At 41.1% G+C, this 26,153-nt stretch overlaps 1 protein-coding gene and 1 long non-coding RNA gene across 2 annotated transcripts in view; one reads left to right on the plus strand and one right to left on the minus strand.

Moving 5' to 3' along the window:
* LOC148148767 (uncharacterized) overlaps window positions 1–8,439 on the plus strand; it is a 39,834-nt gene extending 31,395 nt beyond the window's left edge. Inside the window, exons 4-5 of the long non-coding RNA XR_015758615.1 lie at window positions 2,150–3,303; window positions 4,006–8,439. This is a non-coding gene — a long non-coding RNA (uncharacterized LOC148148767). The remainder of the gene's footprint in view (window positions 1–2,149; window positions 3,304–4,005) is intronic.
* An 8,441-nt stretch (window positions 8,440–16,880) lies between these two features.
* rxfp2l (relaxin family peptide receptor 2, like) overlaps window positions 16,881–26,153 on the minus strand; it is a 114,336-nt gene continuing 105,063 nt past the window's right edge. The window contains exons 17-18 of the mRNA XM_043705268.2: window positions 23,903–24,118; window positions 16,881–20,729 (exon numbers count right to left, since the gene is read on the minus strand). Coding sequence (XP_043561203.1) covers window positions 20,551–20,729; window positions 23,903–24,118 — 395 coding nt within the window. The 3' untranslated portion in view covers window positions 16,881–20,550. The remainder of the gene's footprint in view (window positions 20,730–23,902; window positions 24,119–26,153) is intronic.

The following is a 26,153-nucleotide window of genomic DNA, read 5'->3' on the forward strand; positions in this document are numbered from 1 at the left end:
CAGTAGAACCAGTTCTAGTGCATTTAAGGATATGGAAAGAAATTAGAGTGGAAATTGTAGAAATAAGGTTTAAAACTTTTCTAGAATTGGTGCAGGAGTGGTTGGAGGCATCAGAGGACTGGAGAATTGTATATGTAGTAGCCTTGTTCATAAAAGTTTATAAGGATACGTCCAGAAGTTATTGACTAATCAGTTTAACTTTAATAGTGAGAAGACTTATTGAAATCAATATTAGGATAGATGCCAATAGAACTTATAGAAGTTGACAAAATTATGAGGGTCATGGATAGGATAAATAGACAAAGTCTTTTCCCTGGTGTGGAGTAGTCCAGAACTAGAGGGCATAGGTTTAGGATGAGTGGGAAAAGATATAAAAGTGACCTAAGGGGCAACTTTTTCACACACGGGGTGCTACGTGTATGGAATGAGCTGCCAGAGGAAGTGGAGTGGGCTGGCACAATTGCAACATTTAAAAGGCATTTGGATGGGTATATGAATTTGGAGGGATATATGGGTTTGGAGGGATATGGGCTGGGTGCTGGCAGATGGGACTAGATTGGGTTGAGATATCTGGTCGGCATGGATGGGTTGGACCAAAGGGTCTGTTTCCATGCTGTACATCTCTATGACTCTGAGTCTATGTTGATGAACTCTTCCAGTGTAGTGAGTGAGTCCAAATACTTTAAGATAAATAGGGAAAGTAACGTTTAATTATTGACTTTGTTTAATTGTAATCATATATTTGAAGTATATTCATTAATTATTTTAATATTATACTATTTAAGATGTAGTGTTTAATGTTTTGATACCATGTGACTCTGCTTAGCATTGCTCGACAAAGATATACACCATGGAATTGTGAACAGAATGAAAGCAGTACACTCAGCTTTGAGATATACAAGGCTGCACTTATTTCCAGAATTCCAAGGGAGAGTAGGTATACTCCCAGCTCATTAGCCCTTACCAAAAAGTCATGGTCACCGATATGCCTATGTACTGGTGTTGTTTTAATTTGTTGGAGAAGTGAAGCAATTATTTGTGATTAAATGTAGCGTATATACTCAAGTAATAGTCAATTTTTTTAAATTACTTTTTTAAGGTTAAATTTATGGGGTCAACTATTACGTGGATACTACTTCTGAGTGGCTGAAATTCATGCTTGTCAAAATTTATGTTGTATCATTAGCAGAAGCCCAACTGATTTCTAAACAAAGAAAAAACACAGAATGAGAAAACACACAGAATGTGGAACCTTTGGAAAGGGTTCAGAGGAGATTTACCAGGATGTTGCCTGGTAGGAAGGCCTTAAGACGAAAGGTTGAAAGGTGACTTAATTGAGATATTTCAAATAATGAGAGGGTTAGATAGGGTGGACAGTGAGAGCCTTTTTTGGATGGTGATGGCTAGCATGAGGTGACATAGCTTTAATTTGAGGGGTGATAAATATAGGACAGATGTCAGAGGTAGTTTCTTTACTCAGAGTGGTAAGGGTGTGGAACACACTGCCTGCAACAGTAGTAGACTTGCCAACTTTAAGGGCATTTAAATGGTCATTGGATAAAGATATGGATGAAAATGGAATAGTGAAGGATAGATTGGCTTCAGATTGGTTCCACAGGTCGGTGCAACATTGAGAGCTGATGGGTCTGTGTTACGCCATAATGTTCTATATACTAATTAAGTAATTCTGAAAACCCGGAGCAGAGTGTGTTGGCTGGTGGACTGGAAGACCTGGAGCAGAGCCGGACAACTGGCACACTGACTCATGTAGATCTGTTGTTTGTGAAGAACTAGGATCGACTTTTACATGAGATGAATGAAAATTCCAGATTTTTTGATCAAAAATAGGAGATTGACTTTTACATGAGGTATGTACTTGAGTATATACAGGTTAATCTTTAGCCAATATAACCTTTTGTATTAGAGTTAATTTTGTGTTTACATTTGTAACTGTATAATCCTTTAGACTTTCACTCTACTGTATTGAAGAATATTTCACTACTGTTTTTACATACAGTGTAAGACATTGTTTAAATTAGTGCTTTGTGATCTTTTGTGTTAGTTTTAATAGTTTCATGGTTATGAGAAACTTTTTTTACTATATCTTTTGCCTTTTTTTAAAGAAAAGTAATTATCACTCTTTCAACAGTTCAAACACTGCACAAAATTCAACAAATGGATCTCAGAAGAGAAAATGGTCAGTGATAAATAAGCATTAAATTTAATGGGAACTTCATTGATTGTGACCTAGAACTTACAAAAATGGTGATCTTGTTACTGTGACCTAATAATTTAGATAGTAAAATTGAAACTGTAGTCCTTGAAAATCAAAAGGTAACTGTAGAAATAAAAAAAACCTTGAGAAAATCCTAACTTGAGCATCAAAAACCCTGTCATGGGGAGTGGGAGTGGGAGTGGAAGTGGAGTTGATGCTGAAGGTCAGCCACAATAACATTGAATGGTGGAACAGGCTCAACCTGAATATCGTCTACTCCTGCTTTTATTGCTTATGTTCATAAGAGATATATAAAGTGATCAGTAAAGTTCAATTACCATTGATTAAAACTTTCAAAAGTTGTAATCAATAGCAATTCTCCATTTTTGTTGATGGCTGCCATTTGCTTTGACAATGGTAGTAATTGCATTTTGTTTTCTCTTTTCAAGTGTTTTTTTCCAAACAAGTATGTTTGCAGACATCTGTTTTGCTTTTCTTTTATAAATCCTATCTATGCCTCATGCAGACTGTCTAATAGTCTTAATTCTTATTGTCAAGATTTTGGGTCATAATCTTTTATGTTAGTATTAATACTGAAAGCTATATAAATAAGTGGAATGGTATAACAATTTAAGTATCAAAGCAATTTTTCCACTTTTCCTTGCTTGTCTCAATGTACTTACATGCTTCCTACTACTGATGACATTATAACTTTCTTCCATATCCAACAATATTATCTATCAGGATCATGGGAGATGATTCTGCTTTTCTATTTACATGGTTTTCCATATTCATCGTCTGTTTCTTTACTTATCCAACCCCATCTGCTTTTGCTTTGCACCATAATGCAAAATAATGTTGATCCTGGAAATTTGAAGTAAAAATGAAAGTACAATAAATACTCAGCAGATCAAGCTGCATCAGTAGAGAGAGAACTGAGTTAACATTTCAATTTGATGACTTTTTATTATAAAAGTTTCTGTTTTAAATTCAGATTTGTAGTAATGGAATACATTGCTCTTTGCAAGTCTCAAACAGCAGCTCCAAATACTCTGTCGTATCCTTCATACCATTACCCACAACTGACGGTAAACTATAATTTCTATGTTGGAATTTAATTTACTGGAGTAAAGCATGTAACACCAGCTGTCATTGGTCAGACCTTTTCAGGTTTTACTATTTTTTGCATGGCAAGTTATGGACTCAACCGTGCATGTAGCATTAGACTGGATAGGACAACCAACTATATATTTTCTTAACCAATCAGTGAATAGTTGCCGAATTAACTATGCAAGGATAAGAAAGAAGCGTAAATTAGTGTGGATAAATTCGATGTCTAATCAGTTACAGTAGGAGAAATAGAGAAAGGCTTGGATTAAGATTATCACAGAAAATATTAGAACAAAATTAATTGTTATATTGTTAAAATCTCCAAAACTAAAGCCTAAAGGACTGAGACTCTACATTTTAACAACTTTATTTTCAGTGACTGGGAGGTTATTGATAATTATAACTAACACTAATCATATAGTTAAAGGGTACTCAGTCTGAAATGGAGACAACTTCACTTTATATAGTGAATCTTTCTATCTGCTGTGCAAGTAGTGACTTTCAGCCAAAATATTGCAGTGGTGGATAAGTCCACCAGCAGTAAATCTCAGGCAGCAACTTTACAAAACCATGCAGAAAACACAGCTGTCCCATTCATTATTGATGTTACTGTGTCATTTATGCATGATTTCTTGGAATACCACAACATCTACACTTTGTTTCTGCTTGTTCCAATTCAGAATTATCTTCATGACAAAAATATTTGTCAACATTCAAAATATTCAGAGCTCTTGAAGAGGCCAAAAGATACAATAACACTTCTGTGGTATACTCACATTTGAAGAAGGATGTGCAATTCTAAGTATAGCTTGGAATCAACATTGTATGCTATTCTGAACTGTGGAGTGTAGCTTAATAGAGGTAAATAGTAACATAAGATATTGTGAATTCTGGAAATCTGAAATAGAAACTGGCAAGGTCTTACAGCACCTGCGAACAGAGAAATAAACTTAACATTTAGATTAGATTCCCTACAGATTAGATTCCCTACAGTGTGGAAACAGGCCCTTCAGCCCAACCAGTCCACATCGACCCTCCAAAGAGTAATCCACCCAGACCCATTTCCCTCTGACTAACGCACCTAACACTCTGGGCAATTTAGCATGGCCAATTCATCTGACCCGCACATCTTTGGTCTGTGGGAAGAAACCAGAGTACCCGGAGGAAACCCACGCAGACACGGGGAGAATGTGCAAACTCCACACAGAGAGTCACCCGAGGCTGGAATTGAACCTGGGACTCTGGTGCTGTGAGGCAGCAGTGCTAACCACTGAGCCACCGTGTCTCCCCCATTTAATGTTGATGTTCCTTCCTTCGCCAGAATGAGTATTTCCAGCATCCGTAATATTTTGCTTTTGAATTAGTGTTTAATTCATTGTCACTTTTCTTCCAGGAATTGCCACCTTGAAGAACTTCTTCCTTCTTCTCTAGTATTGATGAGAAAGTCACAATCTAGATAATTAGCACTTCACAGATGCTCCCAAACCTGCAGAATGTTTTCAGCATTTTTTATGTTGGAAATAAATGCTGACAGATTGAACTAGAATGTTTGTTGCACCTCAGCAAAAGATGGAATTATCCTTGATCCAAGCACAGTTAAAGTTTAATGTTAAGTTTCATCAAGTTTCTGCTAATCTTGTTATCTGTTACGTACCTATTGGCTAACAAATGAAGGGGAAACTTGAGATAAATTTGGAATTATGATCAGGAAAAAAACTTGCAAGCATTATACAGTATTGATTCTGGGACATATAATTCATTAAATGTTTCCTTTCTGTAATTTCAGTCAACGAGCATCAATTATGTTCAACTAATTTTCCATCCAGCGCAAAGTTTTGTCTCCCGTATGTATAGCTTTAAGCCTTTTGTGTTGACTAAATGCAAGTAGTTTTTTCTTCGGATCTTCCATGTTCTTTATTCTTTCTTGTTCTTTCCATCAGCAAATGCTGTCAAGGAGCTTTAAATGTCAAAACTAATTTGAAATGAAATTAGTTCCACTTGTCGGTAGAATGAGAGAGTCTAGTTTTCACTCTGCATCTTGCATGCTGGACTTACTGTCTGCCAGGATCAGACAATAGAATTTGTCCTTGCAATGACCACCAAAGAAGTATTTCATTGACAGTATGCCATTTTTGTAACATACTATTGCCAGGAAAGACATTATATAACTCTAATGTTATGTGAATGACAGGGTGATCAGAAATATGTGTTATCAATTATGAAGTACAATTTCATTGTCTATCACTAGGTGGCATCAGCTCCCTTCATATTACTCAACCCAATCTGGTACTGCTGTATTATTCTGCATCACTCAATGATTACCCTCACTCAATGAGAAATATCGTGGTAAACACAATGATTTCATTTCCATCATTTATTGAACAGGAAGTTTTTGGATTACTTGCCCAGATCAGATATTGTAGTCAGGCTTCATTCACAGCAGCCAGTGCAAATCCCTTTTCTCTAGACAGTTTGCTTAATTTGGATGGTGTAAAATTGGATGGGCCATCCACAGTCTGTGACCCATCAAAGGTAAGATTGTCTTTTTGAAGAAGCCACTGGAGAGCACGTTATTGAAGTAGCAGCTAGCATATTGTTGACCATGCAGGGCCTTCCAGTTCTCCATGGAAATAAAAGAAATGAAAGACATGCATTTATATTTTGCCGTTAACAACTCAGGATGTCCCAAAGTGCCTTGAGCCAATGAAATACTTTTGAAGTGCATTTACTCAAGTAATAGAAGAAATACACCAGCCAATTTGTTCACAGTAAAGCTCCTGAGAACATCCAGAATAACAGGTAATCTGTTTATGTGTGCTAGGAAACCAGGGTAATTCCCTATGTTTTCTTTGAATAATACATTATAGGAGCCTTGCACCCATTGGAAGGTTAATGGGACATCAGTTTAATATCCAATCCAAAGGACAACATCTCTGAGTACCGAAATCAGAGCGGGTCAGGCAGCAACCATGGAGAGAGAGCAAGCTAACGTTTTGAGTTTACATGACACTTCATCAGAGCTGAAGAAGTGTGAAAGAGGCAGCATTCATGCCATGCAGCTCTCCGAGAGTACTGCAGGTCTTGTAGTCATGCATATTTTGATGCAGTACAGAATGTTAGCCTGGATGCTGTGTCAACGTCTTTGAATCCAGGATCCTCTGATATAGGGGCAGGAGTGTCACTGAGTGAGCTGCCAGAGGAGCCTGTGGAGTATGAGTCAGGAAAAAAAAAGAGGTTTTTCTGTTTTTGGTAATGAACCCTTGATTTCTGTAATAATCCTGAAGAGAAGTGGCTCAATAAGTCAGGGCTGGAAACACTGTTTTAAAAATTGGCCTTCAAACCTCTCTTAATCCTGCAATATTACACCGCTCTGCTTTAACTTCAGAATCAGCAATGGTTCCATTTTATGTTTCTCATGCTGTTCCTGTATTTACAACAAGACACTTTGTTTTATACATTGATACCATAAGTTGAATTAAGTGGCAAAAGACTTTGAGAGAGTTACAAAGGTTTTATTGTAAATCTACAGTACAGTGTAAATGTAACTTTTCACCTCACAAAAAGCATTTCAATCATTCCCTGAGTTCTAACAGGATTTGTGAGCTGAGCAGAGATTCTGCTTGTTTGTAAATGGCCACCCTGTCACTCACAGAGGTTGAGTAGGCAGGCAACTGAAATGAAGCCATCCCATTTTCCATGCAGGTCTTTCTGATGTCAATGACATCAGACCCAGATAGCTGCCCTTTAATGTTCAGAGAGCCTTCAAGGTTACTTTAGCTTGATCCCAGGGTGGAAGCTGCTGTCATCCTCCTCATGGAAACAACGTAGTCTACAAGTTCAGTGTGGAATGTTTACTTTAGGGGTCAACAGGAGCTGGGTGGTCCTAAAGGACTCATGATAATTTCAGCATATTTCTTGCTCTGACCTGCTCCTTTTGCCCATTCATGAGATCACAATGAAAACCCTACAACTTACTTAAATGATGCCACCCAAATGCTGGCAATTAATCACTGAGATGCTGAATTTCCATTTGACTCCAAGGAAAATTAGGATAATTGGATACTCATAAAGAAAGCCACCTAATTTTGCTCATAATAATGCCAATATCATTGTGGGTATTCATCAATTTAAGTGGGCATTGTAGTAATCTTTTAAGAGTAAAGGGACATGTAACTGTTCATGTCAACTATTTCCAGCAACATCTTGTAAATTCTCTTAACATTACTTAACCAAGGGCCCTGGCAGATGATAGGTCCTGTTGATGAAGTTAAAATCTCATACTGTGTTGTATTTTACTGTATTAAATATACTGTACAAATGTCAGTTATTTTAAAATTCTGTACATGAATCCAAAAAAAAGGAGAGTTATGTAAATGAACATGTGCCTGGAGAGATGTTTCAGGAGGAGTAGCTTTAGGTCCCTGGGAATTGAGACCAGTTCTAGGGAGATGATTCTTGTATGAACCAGACAGCTTGTACCTCCCCACCAATGGACTCCTATCATTGTAGGGAATTTTCTTTGGGGGGCACTCTGGTGCAATTGTGATGTCAAAAAACTATCATTAAAGAATCCAGATTGACTTTCTAAAAACATATGAGTTTGAATCCTAATATTGATAAATGGTGAAATTCAAATGCAACTAAAATCTGGAGTTCGAAACAAGTATAATGGCAACCATGTTACCATTGTTGATTGTTGAAATACCCATTTGGTTCACTAATATTCTTAAGAATTGTAGTGATTGTAATGAGGACAGCCAGCAGGACCGCATAGAAAATGAGTTCCCTTATTGGGGCTGTTAGTCTGGTCCAATCAGGGAGCCCTAGCTGACAGATAAAAAGAAGGGTCCAACTCTATTTTGATTTAGTCCCTACCCTCCCCTTCACTGTTTTGATCACAAAGCACTGCCCTTTGATGTGAAGGGCAGTGTTTGTCAATGGCCACCCCGGGGGTTTTCCTATCTTCCAGGTGGTGGAAATTGAATAAAGATTGGTGCACTTTGTGTCTTCCACTGTGTCTCACACCTGCACACACACACACCATGGGTGCTGGGGGAAAAAAATAATAATAAGCACTACCGCAGTTAGGTGGTAGTGTGGGGGTTAAAAAAAAAATAAATAAAAAAAAAGAAGAGTCCAACTCTATTTTGATTTAGTCCCTACCCTCCCCTTCACTGTTTTGATCACAAAGCACTGCCCTTTGATGTGAAGGGCAGTGTTTGTCAATGGCCACCCCGGGGGTTTTCCTATCTTCCAGGTGGTGGAAATTGAATAAAGATTTGTGCACTTTGTCTCTCTCACTGTTTCTCACACCTATACACACGCACCATGGGTGCTGGGGAAAAATAAGCACTACGACAGTTAGGCGGTAGTGTGGGGGTTAATAAAAAGAAGAGGGGGAAAAAGAAAGAAACGTTTGATCACGCAGCATTGCCCTTTGATGTGAAGGGCAGTGCTTGTCAATGGCCACTCAGGTGTTTTCCTATCTTCCTGGTGGTGGAAATTGAATAAAGATTCGCACACTTTGTGTCTCACACCTGCACACACACACCATGGGTGCTGGGGGAAAAATGAGCACTACCGCAGTTAGGCGGAAGTGTGGGGGTTAATAGGAAAAAAGAAGAGTGTTTGATCACACAGCATTGCCCTTTGATGTGAAGGGCAGTGCTTGTCATTGGCCACTTGGGTGTTTTCCTATCTTCATGGTGGTGGAAATTGAATAAAGATTCACGCACTTTGTGTCTCTCAGTGTCTCACACCTGCACACACACACACACACCATGGGTGCTGGGGAAAAAATAAGCACTACCGCAGTTAGGCGGTAGTGTGGGGGTTAAAAAAAAGAATAGGTGTGTCAGATATCCTGTTCAAAAAAAAAGTGTGCGCCGCAGGGAGTGGAGTGCATTACTTCCCCCTCCAACTCTATTTTGATTTAATCCCTGACCTCCCCTTCGCTGTTTGATCACACAGCATTGCCCTTTGATGTGAAGGGCACTGCTTGTCAAAGGCCACTTGGGTGTTTCCTTTCTTCCTGGTGGTGGAAACTGAATAAAGATTTGTGCACCTTGTGACTCAGTGTCTCACACCTGCAAAAAAGAGAAAGAAGGGGCAAGCTGCTTTAGAGTGGCCGGAAAATGGGAGGGACGGGGCTTGCTGGGTCTGTATTGTCTGCACTTTTTTGTGTATTTATCCAATCCATGCCCCTCATGATTTTATAGACCTCTATAAGGTCATCCCACAGCCTCAGATCCTCCAGGGAAAGTAGCCCCAGCCTATTCAACCTCTCCCGAGAAACTCAAACCCTCCAACTCTGGCAACATCCATGTAAATCATTTTGGAACCCTTTCAGGTTTCACAGCATCCTTCCAATAGGAATCGAACCAGAATTGCATGCAATATTCCAAAAGTGGCCTAGTTAACATCTTGGTAAAAACAAGGGCTGCAGATGCTGGAAACCAGAGTTTAGGTTATAGTGGTGCTGGAAAAGCACAGCAGGTCAGGCAGCATCTGAGGAGCAGGAAAATTGATGTTTCGGGTAAAAGCCCTTCATCAGGAATAGAGGCAGGGTGCCTGTAGAGTGGAGAGAGAAATGAGAGGGGGGTGGGGAGAAAGTACATTTATAGAGTCAAAGAGATGTACAGATCTACTTCCTCCCCACCCTACCCCACTCCCATTTATCTCTCCACTCTGCCTCTATTCCTGATGAAGGGCTTTTACCCGAAACATTGATTTTCTGCTCCGCGGATGCTGCCTGACCTGCTGTGCTTTTTCAGCACCATTATAACCCTAACTAACATCTTGGACAGCTGCAACATGACCTCCCAACTCCTGTACTCAATACTCTGACCAATAAAGGAAAGCATACCAAACGCCTTCTTCACTATCCTATCTATCTGCGACTCTACTTTCAAAGAATTATGAACCTGCACTCCAAGATCTCTTTGTTCAGCAACACTGAACATTGTTATGTTGCAGTTGTACAGGACATTGGTTAGGCCACTTTTGGAATATTGCATACAATTCTGGTCTTCCTTTCGGAAGGATGTTGTGAAACATGAAAGGGCTCACAAAAGATTGGCAAGGATGTTGCCAGGATTGGAGGATTTGAGCTATAGGGAGAGGCTGAACAGGCTGGGGCTGTTTTCCCTGGAGTGTCGGAGGCTGAGGGGTGATCTTATAGAGGTTAACAAAATCATGAGGGGTATGGATAGGATAAATAGACAAAGTCTTTTCCCTGAGGTGAGGGAGTCCAGAACGAGCGGGCATAGGTTTAGGGTGAGAGGGGAAAGATATAAAAGAGACCTAAGGGGCAACGTTTTCACACTGAGGGTGGTACCTGTATGGAATGAGCTGCCAGAGGAAGTGGTGGAGGCTGGTACAATTGCAACATTTAAAAGGCAACTGAATGGGTATAGGAACAGGAAAAGTTTAGAGGGATATGGGCCAGGTGCTGGCAGGTGGGTCTAGATTGGGTTGGAATATCTGGTTGGCATGGACGAGTTGGACCGAAGAGTCTGTTTCCATGCTGTACATCTCTATGACTCTATGCTCCCCCACTACAATCCCAATAAAGTGACCATCCCTTTCTTATTTCTCAATTCCACCTGGATAACTTCCCTGGATGTAATCCCAGGAATATCCTCTCTCAGTACAGCAGTAATACTATCCCTTATCAAAAACACCACTTCCCCTCCTCTCTTGTCCCCCTTTCTATCCTTCCTATAGCATTTGTATCCTGGAACATTAAGCTGCCAGTCCTGTCCATCCCTGAGCCACGTTTCTGTAATTACTATAATATCCCAGTCCCATGTTCCTAACCATGCCTTGAGTTCATTTGCCTTTCCTGTTCGGCCTCTTGCATTGAAATAAATGCAGTTTAATTTCTCTGTACTACTTTGTTCCTGCCTGCCCTGACTGTTTGACATGCTCCCTTTCCTATCTGTACCAGTCTCAGACTGATCTCTTTCCTCACTATCTCCCTGTCCCCCTTCAGCTTGCTGGTTTAAATCCTCCTGAGCAGCTTGAGCAAATCTACCTGCCAGCATATTAGTCTCCTTACAATTCAGGTGCAATCCATCCTTCTTGTTCAGGTCACTTCTACCCAGAAGAGATTCCAATGATCCAAACATGTGTACCCTTCTCCCATGCGCCAATTCCACAGCGATGCATTCATCTGCTCTATCCTTCTATTCCTACCCTCACTAACTAGTGCCACTGGGAGTAATCCAGATATTTCTACCCTCAAGGACCTCCTCTTTAAATTCCTGTCTAACTTTCTACATTCTCCCTTCAGAATCTCATCCTTTTCCCCTCCTGTGTCATTGGTTCCAATATGTACAATGATCTCCTGCTGGTCCCTCTCCCCTTTGAGAACATAGAGGGTGCACAATGAAATATTAGATTAGATTAGATTCCCTACAGTATGGAAACAGGCCCTTCGGCCCAACAAGTCCATACCGACTCTCTGAAGAGTAATCCACCCAGACCCATTCCCCTACCCTATATTAACCCCTGACTAATGCACCTAACACTGCAGGCAATTTAGCATGGCTAATTCACCTGATCTGCACATCTTTGGATTGTGGGAGGAAACCAGAGCACCTAGAGGAAACCTGTGCTGACATGAGGAGAATGTGCAAATTCCACACAGACAATTGCCTGAGGCTGGAATTGAACCCGGACCCCTGGTGCTGTGAAGCAGCAATGCTAACCACTGAGCCACCATGCCACCGGTTTTGATCCTGGCACTGGGGAGGTAATATATCATTCTGATTTTTTTGTCTGTGCCTCTGACTAGAGAGTCCCATTTCACAATCGATCGCTTGGAACCCGATGTATCCCTCATTACATTACAGCCAGTCTCAATATCAGAAACTTCGCTTTTCGTGTTACTTTCCCATGAGATTCCATCACCTCCTACATTTTCCAAAACAGCGTATTTGTTTGAAATGGGGATATCCACAGAAGACTCCTGCACCACTTGCCTGCCTCTTCTACCTCTCCTGGAGTTAATCCATCTTTCTGACTATCTGAAGCTCTTCTCCCTTCCTATAACTACCATCCATCATACCCCCTAGCTCCTGTAAATTCCTTATTGCTTCTAAATGTCGTTCCAATCAATCCACTCAATCTGATAGGATTCCCAACCAAAGACATTGCCTGTAGACATAATTCTCAGTAACATGTAAACTCTCCCTAAACTCCCACATCTGACAAGAAGAGCATCTCACACTACTAAAGGCTATCTTTGCTCCTTCACAAACTACAGACCCAGAAAATAGCACCATCTTATTGCACTAAAGAAAACACTGCTCCAGGCTAACTTAATACTTATGGCTTATATTTTTAAAAATTAATCAATAAAGTATGTAATCTAGAAAGAACACACTCTACTCACTATTGTAGATTTACTGCAAGGCTACGTTTAAAAACGATGCACTTACTTGTTCCTGTGCTGTGGCTCTCCCACACAGGTTCCTCCAAGATTAGTTGTGAATTTCACTGTTTGTTAAGTTTTCCTAGACATACTCCAATGTCCAGAGATACATGAGTTCAAACAGCAAAGGCAGTAACTGCGCAGATTCACTGCTGTGTCAGTTAGCAGTGTAGGTTTCTTTCTCTCTCTCCACTGACCATGTGCTGACTTTTGTCTGTCCTTGTCCCTTTTAAAAGTGCTGTTGTTTTGACTTTATTTTCTCCAAATTTCCAAACAATGCAACAGCACATAAAACAGAAATTGCTGCTCCTGGAATTTGAGGAAACACCTCCAACACCTAAAATACCTCAAAAAAGGAGTAGCTCTTACAGCCAGAAGGTTCTTCCATCCTCCATCTTGATTATTAATGATTTAGATTTAAATATAAGATCATGATTAAGAAGTATACAAATGATTCAAAATTGCCTGTGCAGGAAAGAAGTGTATGCAGCAGGAAGATATGAATGGACTGATCAGGTGGGTAGAAAAGCAAAAAATAGAATTCAATCAGATGATGTGTAAGGTAATTGGAGAGAAGTGTTGAGGACTAGAGAGACTTTGAAGTTCATTATAACAGATCCCCCAATGTAGAACAGATATATAAGGTGGTTAAAACATTGCAGTTTATTAGTCATGGTGGCGAGTGTAAAACAGAGAGGTTATACTAGAACTATCTAAAACATTAGGCCACTGTTACAGAGTACAGTTCTGGGAGTCACGTTACAAGAAGAATATGATCCTACCAGGAAGGAGATTTATGACATAATGGCAGGATTGAAGAATTTTATCTAGAAGAGACAGGATAGGTTAAGATTGATTTATTTGCAACAGTGAAAGCTGAAAGGAGATTTAGAGTCATAGAATCATAGAAATGTACAGCATGGAAACAGACCCTTCGGTCCAACCCATCCATGCTGACCAGATATCCCAACCCAACCTAGCCCCACCTGCCAGCATCTGGCCCATATCCCACCAAACCCTTCCTACTCATATACCCATCCAAATGCCTTTTAAATGTTGCAATTGTACCAGCCTCCATCACTTCCTCTGGTAAAAACAAGGACTGCAGATGTTGGAAACCAGATTCTAGATTAGAGTGGTGCTGGTAAAGCACAGCAGTTCAGGCAGCATCCGAGGAGCAGGAAAATCGATGTTTCGGAAGTATCTCTCCACCCTGCAGACACTCTGCCTCTATTCCTGATGGAGTGCTTTTGCCCAAAACATCGATTTTCCTGCTCCTCGGATGCTGCCTGAGCTGCTGTGCTTTACCAGCACCTCTCTAATCTAGAATCCACTTCCCCTAATAGCTCATTCCATACACGTACCACCCTCTGTGTGAAAACATTGCCCCTTAGGTCTCTTTTATATCTTTCCCCTCTCACCTTAAACCTATGCCCTTTAGTTCTGGACTCACCGACCACAGGGAAAAGACTTTGTCTATTTACCCTATCCAAGCCCCTCATAATTTTGTAAACCTCTATAAGGTCACCCCTCAGCCTCCAACACTCCAGGGAAAACAGCCCCAGCCTGTTCAACCTCTCCCTATAACTCAAATCCTCAAACCCTGGCAACATCCTTTTAAATCTTTTCTGAACCCAAGGACCTAGATAGAGTAAATAGGATGAACCTATTTCTCTTACAGAAGTCAAAACCAATGAGGTTAAATTCAAAGTAATTAGTACCAAGATTAAAATGGAGGTGAAGAATGAGAGACCATGGACCTCTTGTAAATGAGCTGGAAGATAATTAAAGTCTTCGCTGTTCTCATTTTTTAAATTCTTGCATAGTATTAGGGCAACACTGGCATTTGTTGTCTATCTGTAATTGTATCTGTAATTGCCCCTGAACTGAGTAGCTTGCTCGGCAATTTCAGAGGGCAGTTAAGTGTCCATCACACTGCTGTGGGTCTGTAGTCACAAGGATGGCAAATTTCCTTTCTTCAGGGAAGTTTGTGAACCAGCAAGGTTTTTAATGACAGTAACAATGGCCACCATAAGACTAGCTTTTAATTCCTCTAAATTACTAGTCCATACTGTACCATTATTCCATTATACCACTGCTTCCCCATCTGTTTTTAGATGGATAACTACAGTTTGCTTTCCCTAGAATTTTGACCACAGGGTTCATATGCTGGAAGGGACTGAGTAATGGAAGGAAACTGAAGGTTAAAGAACAATGCATTGTTTAAAGTCAAACACCACAATCAGGTAAAATATTAAATAGTTACTTTATTGCAGTTTATCATACAGCAAGTACAAAATACACAATTTTGCATGAAAAATAACATTTTGCATTCACATTTACACACAGATTGTTTGGGCCAAATTCTAACACTAGGAATTACAGAGCCCATGTATACAGCTTTTAAGCAGATCTATTTAACAGTTTTATATGTAGAAATGAGACATGAGGCCTGCTGTGCTAGAAGCTTAGATACGATAGGAGATTCCTGCCCAAATTATTAGCATTTGTGATAAGCAGATTGACAAAATTCACAAATAACTTACCCTGGAACAAATTCATTTACTTTATAAGCACAAGAACAAAAATCAGATTTCCCAATCATTGATTCAATATTAGGTTATTGAACCATTCCTTCCGTGCCCAAACCTGGCTCCCAAACCACCACCTAGCCAATCACAAACCTCGTTCTTGTCCAATTTGATAAACATGGCATAAGAATTATTTAATAATTTTTTGCCACAAAATAGTGTATATAGAAACAATGATGCTGTGCTGTAAAAGTGAATAGACAACACAGTTTCTGAGAACCAGTGTTAAGGATAGGTGAAGTAATGTACTATAAATGTTTTGTGTATTCACTATTTTACAGAGATGTGTGTCCATCCCAGTTCCAAGTGCTCTTGTTTTTCACTTGTCCTCGGTAACTATATTTAAAAAGTTGATTAGACTCGTTATAGGTTAGGAGGTTCTAGGAACAGAAAAGGCTATTCAGACAAACAAGTTTGTTGATTCTTGTGAGTTATTATCCCATCTACTTGACTTATCATTATATCCCTTATCTCTCAAAAAGATATTTATGGAATACTTTCCTCTAAGTATTCATAGTAGCAACAAATTGTATTGATCCTGACCATTCCAATGTTCTCCTGGCTGTTTTGCCACATAATATCTTTTGTAAACTTGTGGTCACCAAAAGTGTCCTCATCACAGTCATGTTTACCTGTCACTTCAATCTCCTCCATTAAGATGCACCTTAAAGCCTATCACTTTGATCAAGCTGTTGGTCACTTCTTAGTAGATCCTTACGTAACCCAGTGTCAAATATTGTTTGATAATGCTAGCATGAAACATCTTGAAATGCTTTACTATGAGAAAAGATTCTATATTAATGCAAGTTGCTGTTTTGATTTCCTGTTCTTTTTTTTGAAAATCCAAATTAAATCCTTATCCATCATTGCAGTAATATATTCAAAACACTCCACCACTTACTTACACAGCTCTTTCAGAATGTACAATGCAAAGGCAGATGTAAATAACAGTCTTATTGGGTTTTTGTTGTCTGATTTGAGTTCTCCACTATTGTGAAAAATGTGTTTGCTTTCATTTAATTTTCTGAGTGTTTGGTTGAAGATCTGGCATTATTACAACTTAATGTTTGTGCTGTTTCCTATTAACTTATAATTCTTTGTTCTTGTTGCTAATCCATGTCTCAAATTATTTCCTTTCAGATCCTTTACAATTCAAACCTTTCTTTTTGTCCCATATTCCATGTTTGGCATGACCCTGTCTCCACTCCATTACAATCTGATTGCAGAATACTTTCCAGAAGCAAGACAAAATGCTGCTTCAACTATATTTCCTCAGACTATTTTTAAGTGATAAACACATGTGACGAGAGAGAGTGGAATGAAGTGAACAGATTTTCTTCACATCATTCATGACATGTCCCCTTCCCAATCTTTCCCACCCCCAACACAACTGATCCCATAGTTGTTCCCAATTACCCAATTCTTATAAGCTTACACCTGCAATCTAACAAAAAAAAACACGTGATGCAGTGACAGAGAATACCATTGTTACTAGTAAACCATGAAATCACAAATTACTGCAGCAATGATGTGGGGCATTTAACACAACAGGTCTGCCTGTGCAGCTATTTTCTCCATCTATTTTCTCCAACGCTCCTGTCCCCTGTACAAATCCTTATAAATTCTCTCCTTTTAGTTTTTAAGAATTCATGGCTGTGGACTTATATCATGGTATTCAACATTCTCACCAAACTTTGTGTGGATGGAGTTTTTATAGCATTCAAAAATTATTTGGTACTCTTTTGTACCTGCTTCAATTACACATTAAGGGAGTATCTTGTGTCAAAATAATTGCCTGACAAATAATAGTTTCTTTCCCCCTGACTTTCATGGATAAACTGACTAGGCTTTTATTAAATAGAATGTACAGCATCTGTCACTGTGTCTCCCATCCAATGAGCCAACTATTAAAATGTTAAAACACAAAAAACAATTCATTTGTTTGTAAACTTGAGGTGGAATTACCCTAATGCTTCTCCGTCAAGGAGACTTTGAAAGACACTTTGACCTAATCTGTTGGGCAGGACACAAATACTTTTGGGACACAGACCAATTTCACATTCCATAAGATTTTATTCTCACATGGAGTCAATGGAGAGTAAATTTTTTTTGGGGGTGGGGAGTGATGTAAAATGACTGCTAGACCTAATTTGCTTATTTCCAGTCCAGTAAGTTGCTTTGAAATGGCTTCTAATGACTCAGTTGATGCAATGCTGAATGCGACACTAATATATACAGTCCCGGAGCACCCCAGATTTGATCTGCAGTTTGATCTCAGCCTAATCTACTGTCAGTCTGGGCTAGGATGGGTTAAATCCATTGTTTAAAAATTCTCTGCACTTGACCCTGTGCAGCAAACTAGGCATTCAATGCACATCCATTGCATCCGCAGCCTTTTGGTAAAACATTTAGTGCATGGGAGGTGCAGTGAAATTAATTGGGACCAGTTGGAAAAACAAAAAGAAAACAACATTAACTATATGGCACCGACTGCTGATTGTGATGAGGAATGTTACCTTGCCTTTTTGGACTTTGTGTCTGAACACATTGTTAAACACAATAGAACATTGGGTTACTTGCTTTTATCTATGTTCTCAGCACTTGCAATCTCAAAGCCAATTCCACTAATAATTATAACTTGCGTAACATTTCACCAAGTATCATTTTGATGCTGGACCCATCAAGTAAGCATCATTAATTCTTCCCCAAATGGTTGTGTGTAGTGTTTCTGGGTCTATTGCAAGACATATAAATATTTGATCCCAACTTAGACACTATTGTCTTCCACCATTCTACTGAAACATTGTCTTGGACTTCAGTGTCAAACCCTGTTCTTGTACAGTATACATTGGATAACAATAATATTTTTCTGTAGCACAGCATAAAGTCAGCAGTTGACACGTACAAATATGAACAATCACAATAGTACGCACAATATTATAAGCATTCCCCAGAGTAGCCCCTTGGGGTCAAAGCCAGCTTAAGACACTCAATAATACGTACACACTACAACAATTTACTTTGAGTACTATGACTTGTGCACTAAATATTATAAATATAATGTCTAATAATATGATGTAACAAAGAACAATAATAATGTCTTAAGTTGAAACAAAAGGAACAAGTTATTCCCATCTGGTACTGTACAAGTGTCAGACTTTCTACAGTAAGGTTTACTAAGTAAAATTGTTTATTTCCATCTGTAGTGTACCATTTGTGTTTGACTCAATGTTAGCTTCATAGAATATAGAACATAGAACAATACAGCGCAGAACAGGCCCTTCGGCCCTCGATGTTGCGCCAACCTGTGAACTATTCTCAGCTCGTCTCCCTACACTATCCCAAAATCATCCATGTGCTTATCTAAGGATTGTTTAAATCTCCCTAATGTGGCTGAGTTGACTACATTAGCAGGTAGGGCATTCCATGCCCTTACCACTCTCTGCGTAAAGAACCTGCCTCTGATATCTGTCTTAAATCTATCACCCCTCAATTTGTAGTTATGCCACCTCGTACACGCTGACATCATCATCCTAGGAAAATGACTCTCACTGTTTACCCTATCCAATCCTCTGATCATCTTGTATGTCTCTATCAAATCCCCCCTTAGCCTTCTTTTTTCCAATCAGAACAGACCCAAGTCTCTCAGCCTTTCCTCATAAGACCTTCCCTACAGACCAGGAAACATCCTGGTAAATCTCCTCTGCACATTTTCCAATGTTTTCACATGCTTGCTAGATGTTTATAAATCTTATCTCTTATAATCCTTTCCAAAACCTTTCCTCCAACAGAAGTAAGGCTCACTGGTCTATAATTACCTGGGTCATCTCTGCTGCCCTTCTTGAACAAGGTCACAACATTTGCAATCCTCCAGTCTTCAAGTACTAAACGTGTAGACAATGATGACTCAAATATCAAAGCCAACAGCTCTGCTATCTCTTCCCTAGCTTCCCAGAGAATCCTCGGATAAATCCCATCCTGCCCAGGGGACTTGTCTATTTTCACTCCTTCTAGAATTGATAACACCTGTGCGTAACTAACCTCAATACCTTTAAGTCAAATAAAAGTGAGACATTCACTTCTGGTCTGTGATGTACATCTATGTCAGATCTTATAGATATGTAGTGTAAAAAGGGGATTTACCACTATCGTGTGGTACTCTACAGGTCACTACCTCACTGCCAGTGCTTCCATTTGTATGCTGAAAGCTGCATGTATTCAAATGCTACTATAACAAAGGAACTCACACTCAACAGTGGTCAAGCAGTGCTGTTATTGAAGAAGTTGTTAAATTCTGTAGTATCTGAGACAGGGTAAAACAGTAACATCATTTTAAAATTTCCATACAAATTTCAACCATTCAGTTCTTCAATATGTTTGATTTATATCCACGACACAAGAACATTGACTACATTTAGGCCATGAGTCTGACACAGTCAAGTCTGGCAGCTGAGACTGAAATGATTAAGTTTGGAACTGGCTTTCCCATGATTTACTCACATCCAAAATTGTTTTACAGACAATTGTGCTTGAGCAGCTAAGACTGTAGCACAGTATCTGTTTTAAAACGGTTTGATTGGGAGTTGAGAAGCAAAGACACAACTAAGTATAAGGATCTGTAAAAAGAGAGTCAGGCAATTTTAGGATTTGAAACAGGAAAAAGAGGGTAACATAATGTATGTGAAAAGTAATTTGAGTGGGGAGTTGACTCTTTATCTTGTCCAATGTTTGCAATAATGGATGAAAGGACTACCTAGGACATTTATCACATTAGTGCTATTAGATCTGGTGGTCTACACTAAATATGGTTGCTTGATGAGCAGTTACATGGCAAAGGCTCTCTCAATATATGTTGCACCCATTCATGGAAAGAAAGGAAATAATAAAATTCTCATGGTATGTCATCATGAATAGCTGTGTTACACCGTGACTGTTTGTCCAGACCCAAGATGATGAATCTTCCTCAATCCACGCTATTTGAATGATTGTGTAACACAGCATTCACTTAGAGAAATGAGGTGGTAAAGCTTTCTCAACATATGCTGTCAGAAATTGTTGTTTCACACAGCATTGCTTCTGGTAAGAGACAGATGATAGTTCTCACTCAATATTGTAAAGAGTTACTGTGTGACCTAGCACTCATCTAGGGATGTAAGATGTTAACACCCTTTTGCTTGATGCTGTCAGGATTGGTCATCTTACACGTTGCTCATCTGTGTCGTGCTTGTGAGGCTCTTTTTGGGACCAAGCAGCTCTTGATTCCGCAAACACTGCTTCAGCTTTTCCTGGAAGGATGCAGTGGTAATTGTGTAGAGGATTGGATTCAAGGCGCTGTTTATTGGCAGGATGAAGATTACAACCCAAGAAGTTACATTGCCTGTCAAAAAATGAAAATCAAACATAAGAAAGAAGTTTCTAAGAAGAATAAGTAACTAGGGCATTATAGATCCCTGGAAATAGAACGATTCAAGGCCCACCAACCTCCAGATACATCGTATCATCCTTCGTCATTTCTGTCCCCTCCAAACAGACCCCACCACCAAGGATATATTTCCCTCCCCTCCCCTATCAGCGTTCCGGAAAGACCACTCCCTCCACGACTCCCTCGTCAGGTCCACACTCCCACCAACCCAACCTCCACTCCCAGCACCTTCCCCTGCAACCGCAAGAAATGCAAAATTTGCGCCCACACCTCCCCCCTCACTTCCCTTCAAGGCCCCAAGGGATCCTTCCATATCCATCACAAATTCACTTGCACCTCCACACAGATCATTTACTGCATCCGCTGCACCCGATGTGGCTTCCTCCTCTACATTGGGGAGACAGGCCACCTACTTGCGGAACGTTTCAGAGAACACCTCTGGGACACCCGCACCAATCAACCCAACTGTCCCGTGGCTGAACACTTTAACTCCCCCTCCCACTCCACCAAGGACATGCCGGTCCTTGGCCTCCTCCATCGCCAGACCATGACAACATGATGCCTGGAGGAAGAGCACCTCATCTTCCGCCTAGGAACCCTCCAACCACAAGGGATGAATGCAGATTTCTCCAGCTTCCTCATTTCCCCTCCCCCCACCTTATCTCAGTCCCAACCCTTGGACTCAGCACCGCCTTCTTGAAGTGCAATCTTCTTCCCGACCTCTCCACCCCCACCTCCTCACCGGCCTATCACGCTCACTTTAACCTCCTTCCACCTATCACATTCCCGACGCCCCTCCCCCAAGTCCCTCCTCCCTACTTTTTATCTTAGCCTGCTTGGCACACCTTCCTCATTCCTGAAGAAGGGCTTATGCCCGAAATGTTGATTCTCCTGCTCCTTGGATGCTGCCTGACCTGCTGCGTTTTTCCAGCAACACATTTTTCAGCTCTGGTCTCCAGCATCTGCAGTCCTCACTTTCCCCCTGTCTTAAATACACTCAATAACTTGGCTTCCACAATCTTCTGCAGCAATGAGTTTTACAGATTCACCACCCTCCAGCTGTTGAAATTCCTCCTCCTTTCAGTTGTAAAGGGTCATGCCTTCACTCTGAGGCTGTGCCCTTGGGTCCTAGGGCCTCCACAAGTGGAAAGATCTGCATGTCCGCTCTATCCAAGCCTCTCAGTATTTTGTAAGTCTCAGAGAAGTCCCAGCTTTCTAAACACCATCAAGTGCGGACACATGGTCCTCAAACCCCCACACCTCATATGACGTGCCCTTCATTCCCAGGATCATTCTTGTAAACCTCCTCTGGACCCCCCTCCAAGCCCAGCACATCCTTCTTTATAATTGGAGCCCAAAACTGCTCACAATATTCCACATTCAGAGGATATCATGAATGGTGACAGTAACAAATCAGTAGCTTACAATTGTTCCACTATTGCCTCTAACTATCTCAGCTTATGTTACTATTAACAAATCTCACTGATTATTTGATGCAGTGATTTTAATCTTTTTGGGCTAACATTTATCATCATTCCAAATACTACATTTTGTTAGTGACTAATAATACGCAAATAGTCATTTCAAAGCTTTAGAAAAACAATGCCATTACCAGGAATTTCTGGGATCAAATTTGTGCAATATATTGTAGTTGCTCTAAAACTACACAACTCATCTACCTTCTCAGTTTAATACCTTAGAATGGTATGATCAATACTATGAAGAATATCTAGACTGTGAATTGGAAGGGGAATTTGTTTTCCATTTTCATTAAAACAGAGCAAGTAAATGACTGTTGATATTATTAGGCAAATGTTAAATGTGATTATTTAACAGTCTTGTCTGCAGGAATTATTTTGTTAAAGTAGTACTGATGTTTGGAAATATAGCAAATGCATTATTTAATTCCACACAGAGGTTTGTTCTGCTTGAACCATGTGAATTCAGTCATAATGGCAGACCTGTGTGTTTCTTCATCTTTTGGACTTCTCTGCCTGATGGCAAGTCCTTGGTGACTATTTGCTGAACCATGGCAAAATGACATTTTTTTCACTACAGGGTAGGGCAAGGAGGCGGATCCTGAGCAGTGTTCTTACTAATGTTTTCTTCTCTGTGGACACTCAGAGCAGTTACACGCGCACACAGCCACACATCTTGGAAGGAATGTTGGTCCTGATGCAACCTTAGTGCGAATAATAATCTAATCTTGTGCTTTTGGTATTAATCTGATTCACACACAAATAGTCCAGCCAACCGAGCCAACTGCCCTCCTTTCCTGTTTGTTGACTGGCCATGAACTAAAGCAGCCTTACGAATAATATTTGATCTTGAATCATGATCTGCCTTAAAAAGTTCGAAACATATAAAAGAAACATAAGAATTGAGTCATGCTATTAGTTAGCCACAAGATTCATTTTTCAAATCATAATGCAGACTATTTATGGGTTTAACTAGCACTACTTATCTGAGGAGTTATGTATCAGGACTCCAAACTGTAAACACAACTGACACTTGTATCTTATATGAGCAATCAGTCTTTGTCATGACAGGCTATGATGTTTCCATATCCCTTCATCTCCCTTTCTTATATCCACCTGCACAGTCTACTCTTAGATGTTGACATAATTTCTGTCTGAACACCTAATCCTGGGAAGTTAATTCCACATTCTCTCGTCCTTTTGTCAGAAGACACTTCTCATACTCTCTTGTATTTAATCTTGTATCTATGGCATTCATTCCTGACCTCTCAACTACTGGAAATAGTTTGCTATTAAATTCCTTGGAGTTTGCAATGATTCCATCTGTATTTAAATGTTGTCCCATAGCCTGGGGAGGACACCACTGCCTCTTATTTGAAATTGTGTCATGAGATTTTTTTACATTTATGGAGGAAGGTAGGCAGAAGATCAGTTTAACAGCTGAACAGAAAGACAACAGTGTGATACTCCCTCAGCATTGGACAGGAACATCCTACCTAGATCTTGTGCTCAAGTTTCTGAAGTGAAACTTGAACTGACAACTTTCCAACCCAAAAGGCAATAGGTATTACTGATTATGTCTTATTACACCATAGGACTGCAGTCAAATTTATGCTTGCTATACAAACTCAGCAAGCTTTGATTTATTACCTGGTATGTCTACTTCAAGGAGAGACAGTAACTTCGTCAGAAATATAGGGATCCAGCATAGGGCATCAGTGAACACGATGAAGAAAAAGCGTTTTGCAATGGCTACCTCTCTAGAGAAAAGGCTCCTCTCGGCCGACTGTGCTCCTGTTTTGTGGATTGAATAAAACATGCTGGTGTAGGAGAAGACAATGATGATGAAAGCAAGTAAGTTCAAACCTAGAAGGGGAAAAAAAGGCAGCATAACTAGTCAAACGCCTGGAGAGGCTTAAGACCAACTATATCTCAAGGAACAAATATCCCCTTCCCCCAGTAAACCCATGTTATCACTTCTGAGACATAAGAGAGCAAAGATTTGACAATAGGAAGCATGCACAGGTATAGGTCACAGAGTACATCGCCTAGCAAAGAACAATGATGACAAGAAATATGAACCAACAGTAGCTCAGTATAATTATTTAAACCGAAGAAGATTTATAAGAATGGTTCTACTCTCTGTTTAGTGAGACATTGTAAGAGAGGAAGAGTGTAAAGGTACTTAGCCAGAACCAGAAATTTGCATCTGCTCCACCCAGGAATGGAAGTCATCACCCACTCTGCCCACAGTTTCACTTGCACTAAACTCCAGGTCTAGTCACCGCCCCCTTAGTACTGCTGTCTTCCATCTGGGCCCACCCAACTCTGCAATCCCCACTCTGATCCTACACCACTCAGTGCTGCAATCTCCACTCTGGGCCTATCCCATTCACTCCTGCAATCCCCACTCTGGTCCTACCCCACTCACTCCTGCAATCCTCACTCTGGCCCTAACCCACTCACTCCTGCAATCCCCACTCTGGTCCTACCCCACTCACTCCTGCAATCCCCACTCTGGTCCTACCCCACTCACTCCTGCAATCCCCACTCTGGTCCTACCCCACTCACTCCTGCAATCCCCACTCTGGGCCTATCCCATTCACTCCTGCAATCTCAACTCTGGCCCTACCCCACTCACTCCTGCAATCCCCACTCTGATCCTACCCCACTCACTCTTGCAATCTCCACTCTGATCCTACCCCACTCACTCCTGCAATCCCCACTCTGGCCCTACCCCACACACTCCTGCAATCCCCACTCTGGTCCTACCCCACTCACTCCTGCAATCCCCACTCTGGTCCTACCCCACTCACTCCTGCAATCCCCACTCTGGGCCTATCCCATTCACTCCTGCAATCTCAACTCTGGCCCTACCCCACTCACTCCTGCAATTCCCACTCTGATCCTACCCCACTCACTCCTGCAATCCCCACTCTGGTCCTACCCCACTCACTCCTGCAATCCCCACTCTGGGCCTATCCCATTCACTCCTGCAATCTCAACTCTGGTCCTACCCCACTCACTCCTGCAATCCCCACTCTGGTCCTACCTCACTCACTCCTGCAATCCCCACTCTGGGCCTATCCCATTCACTGCTGCAATCTCAACCCTGGCCCTACCCCACTCACTCCTGCAATCCCCACTCTGATCCTACCCCACTCACTCCTGCAATCCTCACTCTGGTCCTACCCCACTCACTCCTGCAATCCCCACTCTTGGCCTATCCCATTCACTCCTGCAATCTCAACTCTGGGCCTATCCCATTCACTCCTGCAATCTCAACTCTGGCCCTACCCCACTCACTCCTGCAATCCCCACTCTGGTCCTACCCCACTCACTCCTGCAATCCCCACTCTGGGCCTATCCCATTCACTCCTGCAATCTCAACTCTGGCCCTACCCCACTCACTCCTGCAATCCCCACTCTGATCCTACCCCACTCACTCCTGCAATCCCCACTCTGATCCTACCCCACTCACTCCTGCAATCCCCACTCTGAACCTACCCCACTCACTCCTGCAATCCCCACTCTGGTCCTACCCCACTCACTCCTGCAATCCCCACTCTGGGCCTATCCCATTCACTCCTGCAATCTCAACTCTGGCCCTACCCCACTCACTCCTGCAATCCCCACTCTGAACCTACCCCACTCACTCCTGCAATCCCCACTCTGGTCCTACCCCACTCACTCCTGCAATCCCCACTCTGGGCCTATCCCATTCACTCCTGCAATCTCAACTCTGGCCCTACCCCACTCACTCCTGCAATCCCCACTCTGATCCTACCCCACTCACTCCTGCAATCCCCACTCTGATCCTACCCCACTCACTCCTGCAATCCCCACTCTGATCCTACCCCACTCACTCCTGCAATCCCCACTCTGGGCCTATCCCATTCAC

The sequence above is a fragment of the Chiloscyllium plagiosum genome, unplaced genomic scaffold, assembly GCF_037043375.1.
Source record: "Chiloscyllium plagiosum isolate Xiang-an unplaced genomic scaffold, Cpla_swu_hap1 HiC_scaffold_11, whole genome shotgun sequence".
NCBI lineage: Eukaryota > Metazoa > Chordata > Chondrichthyes > Orectolobiformes > Hemiscylliidae > Chiloscyllium > Chiloscyllium plagiosum.